Source organism: Trifolium pratense, linkage group LG1, assembly GCF_020283565.1.
Source record: "Trifolium pratense cultivar HEN17-A07 linkage group LG1, ARS_RC_1.1, whole genome shotgun sequence".
NCBI lineage: Eukaryota > Viridiplantae > Streptophyta > Magnoliopsida > Fabales > Fabaceae > Trifolium > Trifolium pratense.
Window position 1 is genome coordinate 30,279,542 of NC_060059.1, and position 7,702 is coordinate 30,287,243.

Sequence of the window (7,702 nt, forward strand, 5' to 3'; positions counted from 1 at the left end):
CAATTTTTTTGTTTGAGATTCAATTTTTTTGGTAGTAAAGGATTCAATTTTCACTAAGCGCTAATGTCAAATTTTTCCCGGTTTAGACACAAAACATTGCAACGGTTGTCTAAACTGTCGCATCAACCATTGCAAACAACATAAAAAAAACACATTGCGACAGTTATTTTCAAAGGGTCGCAATTGAAGTGTCGCAAAGTGACAATTTTCTTGTAGTGATGTGGCGTCTCCTTCTCTTGTGTGGTCTTGAAAACATTGCCCCATTATTTCTCCTGAGCTCCCCGGACTCCCCAACAATCCAAATATCAAAGGACTCCATATATATATATAATTAGCATATTTAATTAAATTTCATTTTATAACAAATATTTTTTAGGTGGAGATGGTAAAGAGAAAACTCCAGAACCAAAGGTAAGATGGTATCCAACTATAGAGCAATTCCAAATTCTAGAAACCACCTTCAAATCAGGGATGACAACCCCTTCGAGCGGAGAGATAAAGAGAATATGTGCGCAGTTACAAGAATTTGGCCCAGTTGGTGAATCTAATGTATTCTACTGGTTTCAGAACCAGAAGTCACGGAATAAGGATAAGCACAAGCAAAGACAACCATACAATAAGAAGAGTGCTAGAGTAATAAAAAAATCGGCAATTTCTTATGGTAACGCCGCTTTAATCCCAACTCAAAACGTCACAGAAACACCTCATTCATCTTCATCATCTTCCCATGATCACCAAAATGCACCTCCTAGTGAATTATTGTTACCTAATAACAATGATGAATTTGTTGGTTTGAACCAAAACCAAGTTGATGCTTTTTGTTACAACCCTACTCAAACTGATCTTCAGCTACCTTCGACTATAACTCCATTTTTCTCTGATCAGCCCGCCGCAGCACCTACTCAAACTGATCTTCAGCTGCCTACAACACCATTTTTCTCTGATGAGCTCCTCAATATGAGTCAACCTGCATTTCCTACTCAAACTGATCTTCAGCTTCCTACAACACCATTTTTCTCTGATGAGCTCCTCAATGTGATTCAGCCTGTATTGGCTCCACAAATTGTTGATGTGCCTGATTTGCTAAATGATGAGGACTTTATGAGTTATTTGAATGACCAACATGATCAAGGGAATAATCAAGATGAAGGAGCTTCAATGAATATGTTGCAACAAGAAGAAGAACCACAACTGAATTTTGGGGTTAGTTCAAATATAAGCAATCATGATTCAACTGATCTTGCTCCTCTTCCCCCCATTACTATTGAGGCACCTGTTGTTGATCCATTCCCCATTACTCAATTTCAAGGTAATCAATTACAGTTTGTTTACTAACTGAAATGATTTTTAATTTTTTTTTTATGATTGGACGTGTGCATGCACTACACCAGGAAAATGCTACTATAGCGCTTTTTTCTAGCTTTAATAGCACTTTTAAGCGCTATTGAAGTTGACACTATATATTATAGGTCTTCTGCCTATTATAGCGCTTTTTAAAGAGCTATCATATGTTCCATCTTTAATAGCGACCGTACACTAAAGCGCTATATAGTATGCATGTTTAAAGTGCAATATATAACATTTTTTGGCAGTTGATTGATGTTTGTGTTTTTGAGTGTGTTGTCAGGTGTTGGTGAGGCTGATGGTGGTCTGGCGAAATGTACAGTGAGTATTAACAATCAGGTATTCGACATTGATGTGGGACGCTTTAACGTCCGCGAAATCTTTGGAGATGGAGTCATTTTCGTTGATTGCTTCTTCCAACCTGTTCCTATCGACGAGTGGGGTGTCACCCTTGAGCCGCTCCAAAATGGTGCTTCTTATTTCTTGGTAAGTATGTATATTTTTTTATAACATATGTTATGTTAATTACTCTTTATGCCAGAATTTAAAAATAATTAAAAGTTTATGCTTTTTGTTAATCAAATATATCAATTTTTACACATAAAACATTTTTATATTTTTTCATTAGTCAACCAATATAATCTTCACATCATTACTTTAAAAGATTCAATTTGATAGTGTAAAATGGTAAAATATTTATTGTGAATGTTTTACCATGATTTTTTTTGTCAAGAAAAAAAAGTTTTTTCACAGTGGTATATTTAAATTAAATTTACTAAATTTATATATATACATATATATTTTTTGTTGGTAAGGAAATTTATATAGTACATATTTTTGTCAAGTATTTTATGAATACGAAAAGCATCTACATTTTAATGCTATTAAAAAAATTCAATCTTTTTGTTTTTTTAGGTTTAAGAAATAAGAAGGTGAAGCATATATATGGTGTATGTTCTGAGACGTTGCATGACGACTCAACTCATTATGTCTAAGTTGTTGAAACTATGGAAACTCATTGTGGTCGGATATGTATTTTTCCTTTTAAATTATTTGTATTCTTGTTTATTTGCAATGACATTGAGTTTTATTGCGTCTAAGTTATTGAAACTATGGAAACTCATTGCATGTGGTCAGATATTAATTGCAGTTGCAGTTCCGGTTCAATAGTATGTATGAATTATGTTGAGTTTAATTTTTATTTATTTATTTATTTAACAGCAAAGCAATGTAATTTTATATATAAGTTAGAAAACGAATAAGAGGTACTCCATCCACCCGAGTAGGTATAGTACATGTAGAACTCCGTCCAAACAAAAAATCAACTATTACAAAATATAGTGGAATTAGTTGTTCTAAAACAACCCCAAAACCCCACAACATATCAAAATTATTCTACACCTCAACTACTTCAAATTGGAGCTTTCATGTGCAAATTAGTGTCTCAAATCATCATCTTATATTTTGGGGAACTGAGGTAAGGTTCAAGACTTGGTTTTCTCTCCTTTCTTCCTCTGTCCAGCGAGCTCTAAGTCTTAATTTCATCTCTTAATTTTTCTATTGTTGTACGTGGTGTTTTGAGGAAATGCAAACTCGTGGGTTTGAGGGAGATCAAGTTCATAACCTTTCAATTAACCATTCAGGAAAAATAAGAAAGAGCTTTCAAAGTTTTGGAGTTTAAAGAATTGGGTTGGTGATTTTAGAGAAATTTATGTTGAAACCCGTATTCCTGGATATACCTTCACTAAAAAGGTAACTGCGCTTTCTCTGTAACTCCGATTGAGATTCCGTCTGTTTCTATGGAAAGCTGACGTTTTTCCCGTCGTTTCGGCACCTGATTTGTAAATTATGGTTTAGGGATGAGCTCTATGGACGTGTTTGAAGTTGGAGTTCTGAAGCTGATTATGCAGAAAAAATCAGTCATGGAAGTTGCGTATTTGAGCGACACCAACAGACGTTTAAGAGCGTGTGGAACAACTCGGAATTGCTAGACATCCCAAGTGGGTTCCTTTAGAAGCTTAACTTTTAGATTAGTTAGCACCTTTAGTTTCCCCAAATTCAATATATGTATGATAACATTAGTATTAGTTAGGAAATTAGTCTCCCCAAAATTATGCATGACAACAATAGAGAAAATTAGGAAATAATTGTGTCAGAAGGTTTAATCCCAAAACCATCTCCATTCTAATTATATAATAATATTTTAGTTGCTTATGACTGGACATGAATGAGATTGTAGGTGGAAACTGATAAACTCTTTTAAAAGTAAAAACTGAGAATTGAACTGGTATTCTCGCATACCGAGCATCTTGTTTCGCTAAGCGAGCGTATCAGATTAGGACTGTGTAGAAATCAACATTTTAAATAAAAATCCACTCGTTTTATATCCCTGACTATTCTGGAATATTTCGTAAGCAACATAATAATATTATGGGTCCGTTTGGTAAAAATAAGCTATAAGCTAGCTGATAGCTGATAAGCTAGCTGATAGCTGAAAAGCTAGCTTATAGCTGATAGCTGAAAAGCTAGCTTATTGAAATTAAAGTGTTTGGTAAAATTAGCTTTTAAAGTGGTTATTAAATATAAAATTACATAATTGATAGTGGGTAGTTTATTTTTTAGAGTGGGTAGTTATTAAATTAAAGGGTAAAAATGGAATAAAGTGTAAAAAGCTATAAGCTATAAGCTCAAATGCTACTTAAAATAGCATCTGAAAAAAAGCTATAAGCTAGTACAAAAAGCTTGTTACCAAACACCTCTAATTTTTTGAAACAAGCTTATAAGCTCATATAATAAGCTATAAGCTAGCTTATTTGTGTTACCAAACAGAGCCTATGTGATTAGAATGTTTATCACGCTAAGGAACTTAGGTTCAGGAATTAGGACAGTTAGAATTACCTCGGGAAGATTTTCTTTCTTTTGGGTAGGATAACTATTCAGGATTAGAAATTATGTTTCAGAATATATCAGGATGTTTGGTCATTAGTACCAATATCAAGAAGCGTGGTCATTAGTACCTTGTCAGGGGATTCATTCAGAATCCAAAATCATGTAATAAGAATTGTAAGATCATGTTGTATTCCGACGTACATTATTATTGGTAATACCAGGCCAGGCACTCCGGGACCGGCTTACCCCGGGGTGATCCTGTTATGATAAAATTGACAAGATAATTATTATGTGTGTTACACCTTTATTGCTTTATTATCATATTATGAAAACTTCAGGATTATGTCATGATTAGACTATTAGATATTCAGGTTCAGATTAAAGTTAGAAACTATTAGTTTCAGTTGCCCCGGTGTAGTCACCAGTAGTTGGGTAGTAGGAGCTCACTGAGGCTTAGTAGTCTCATCTCACGACTTTCAATTTTTTTAGGTAAACAGGTTAACCGGAGCAAGGACCAGGCAGAAACTGATGATCGAGGTTGAGCTTGGATTATCGGATTAGAAGACTACCATCTTCTTTTTTGTTTTTTGTTAATCTGTTATTAAGATTTCAGTCATCATTTCAGCTGTGTTGTATTGATTATCACATTATTCTCGTGATAATTTGTAATTCGATTAATTATTCTGTAAATTTTATGTACTCAGATTCAATTATTAATATCTCGACTAAATATTCTAGACAATTTAGTTGGGGTGATACTGTAACGCCCCAAAAATTAGAATTCATTTTATTTAATTATTTAGTTATTGTGGTGTTGATTTTCTTATTATGGTGTTGATTGACGATGTTTATGTGGTGTTGATTGACGATGTTTATTTAATTATTTTGTGACGAATAATTAAATAATTGATAAATAAAAATAATGACGTTGCTAATTAAAAAATAAAATAAAAAGGTGTTGGAAGCATAGAGGGGGTGTAGATAAGAAAATGGTAGAGAAAGAGATAAATGAGAAGAAACATAATTTTAATTCTCATTAAAACATTTCAATAATAATAATAATGTCACATTTTAATAATAATAATAATGTAGTTGTTTATTGACATTAGTTGATAGAAGAAGTATGATGATTCATAACAAAAAAAAAAACACAAAAAAATAGTGTTAGTGAGTGAGAGAAGAGAAAGAGCTCATGGGAAAGTGAAGAGAAGCAAAGGAAGGAAAAGCTTAATCTCAATTTAGCGAGTTCACTGCAATCCATGTAAGGGAGCTTTATACTCTTGAAATTCTGAATTCAATAGGAATATTTGATGTACTTATTATGTGTGTGCTTAAATTGTTGCTCTTATGCTTCCTTTTTCTATGATGTTGATGTTGATGTTGTTATTGTCGTCGTTGTTGTTTTGATTTGAGAGGAATCTAAATCCGATTCTAATTTCCTTATATTATGATTTGTGTGTTCTATTTCGTGAATAAGAGGTACTTTGGGGTTCAAGGGTGGTGTTGATTATTTTGTAAAAGAAAAACACCAAAATCGGATGAATTGTGGTTTTGGCCTATTAATAAACAAAACTCAGTTTTCATAATAATTTAAGTGTCCAAATCAATTTAAGAGAGTTGTTACAATTTTGGGATTGTTCTTGAGTTTTAAGAGTTTAAATTTTCGTAATTGAATGATTCTCAATTTTAAAACGTTTTCGAGTATTCTAATGTGTTTTAAACGTGTCTATAAATCTTTTAAAATTTTGGGATTCATAAGGGTTGAAAACTAATCAAAACCGAGAGCTTTTGCATGATTTTAATGGTGTTGTTGTTGAATTTCAAAGAGAACTTTAGTCTCCTTTTTATATATGACTCGATCGCCGAGTTTAAAAACTAATACGGCGAAACTTTCTAAAATTTAATGACGATCAAAACGGTATAAAGAACATCGAATTCCGTTAAGAAACGAGGGAGATACGTCCGGGTCGGGTAATCGGGTCGCGTGACCCGTTTGCAGAAAACGGGTGGAGAAGACAATGAACAGTGCCGCGCGTCACGCCCAGTCGCGAGTTTGGCACGTGAGGGCGCGTGCGAGTGCAAGGAGATCATTTTTTTTTAAAAGTTATTTTTATAGAAAAATAGTAAATAATTTTCTTGAAATTTTGGTACCTCTTTGGTAATTTTTGGACACTCGTAGCTATTTTTAATTAATTATTTGGAGTAAAAAGGTGATTAAAAATATTATAATTTCGTGAAAATTTCCCAAAATTTTATGTAGGGTATTTTGAATATTTTGCAACCCTCTGGTGTATTTCACTCTCCTTGGTTTTATGTAATCTTAAAGATTTGAATTTATTTCACAATTTTATTAGTTAAATTGATTTAAAATTCATACTTTTCGTTGATAAACTAAACTGAGTTAAATTGGGTTAAGGATTAGGTTAAAGACGAGTAATAAGTTGTTATCCTGAGAGGAGTGAATGATTAATTGGGTTATGGAGTTTTAGTTGGTGTTGTAATCGAAGTTGTTAATAATTGTTGGGTATCAGTGTTGTTTTAAGTCGTTGCTCGTTGATAGTAATTGTGTTGTTTGAATTGTTGTTTCGTCGAATAATGATGTTGAGCTACGTGGTTATAACGATGTTGAATTATTTATTTTAATGATGTTGGAGTTGTGCCGAAATTATGATGTTGTAATTGTTATTGTTGTAGTTGCTTATGGACGTTGTTTATTGATGTTGTTATAATGATGATGAAGTTGTCTATCTAAGTTGTTAAATGATGTTGCCTAATGACGTTGCTTATTATAACATGACATGCATTCATTCATATGTCTAATGACGTTGCTTATTGAAGTTGTATAAATGATGTTGAAAATGACGTTGCCTAATGAAGTTGAAAATGACGTTGCTTATAATGATGTTGATCCTCTATGATGTAAAACTAGAAATGACGTTGCTATCGGTACCACATGCATGTAGCGAGTCTAGGCGCATTGCATGCATTTTAATTATATTTCTTTATTTAAATGTTGTTGTTATTTCTCTTTATTTAATTAATGATTGATGATTGTGGTTGACTGATGAATGTGCGTGGTCATCCGCTTAGGTGGTCTTGTTGTTGTTTACGATGTTGTTAGTTATTGCGTTGTTTTAATTCAGTTACTTTCTTGATGTATTTTGACTCACCTTTACATTCCCCCTTCTGGCTTGGCCCTACGGTGTGCAACCGTAGATTTTCAGGTAGGAGACGAATCATAGATGATGTGTTCGGATAGCTGTTGCTTTGCTATTTATTTGGAGTCGCTATGTTAGGATGTTGTTGGGAGAAATTTTTATTTAATTATGTTGTTAAATATTTATAACAATTGAGCTATGTCACTTGATTCAGTACTTTCAATTCGGACTTTGAAACTTATATTATTTTTGTATTTTCCGCCGCATGATTTTTAATGATTTGAGGAATTAGTATTGGAGTAAGTGTGATA

General features: G+C 33.0%; 1 protein-coding gene and 1 long non-coding RNA gene across 3 annotated transcripts; both read left to right on the forward strand.

The window, feature by feature from the left end:
- Window positions 1-471: 471 nt before the first annotated feature.
- LOC123892054 (WUSCHEL-related homeobox 12-like) lies at window positions 472-1,335 on the forward strand. The gene has a single exon (XM_045941905.1). The coding sequence runs from the start codon at window positions 472-474 to the stop codon at window positions 1,333-1,335; it is 864 nt and encodes a 287-aa protein (XP_045797861.1).
- A 1,458-nt stretch (window positions 1,336-2,793) lies between these two features.
- LOC123902720 lies at window positions 2,794-4,965 on the forward strand. 2 transcript variants are annotated; one of them, XR_006807708.1, is made up of 4 exons: window positions 2,794-2,821; window positions 2,927-3,096; window positions 3,202-3,344; window positions 4,723-4,965. It is a non-coding gene; the product is annotated as an uncharacterized LOC123902720 (long non-coding RNA). The 2 variants fall into 2 exon arrangements; XR_006807707.1 differs by lacking the exon at window positions 2,794-2,821 and having other exon boundaries at window positions 2,852-3,096.
- The last annotated feature ends 2,737 nt before the right edge of the window (window positions 4,966-7,702 follow it).

What these genes read in the sequence shown, in the direction of transcription:
- LOC123892054 (XM_045941905.1), top strand. Translation starts at nt 472, where the DNA reads ATGACAACCCCTTCGAGCGGAGAGATAAAGAGAATATGTGCGCAGTTA.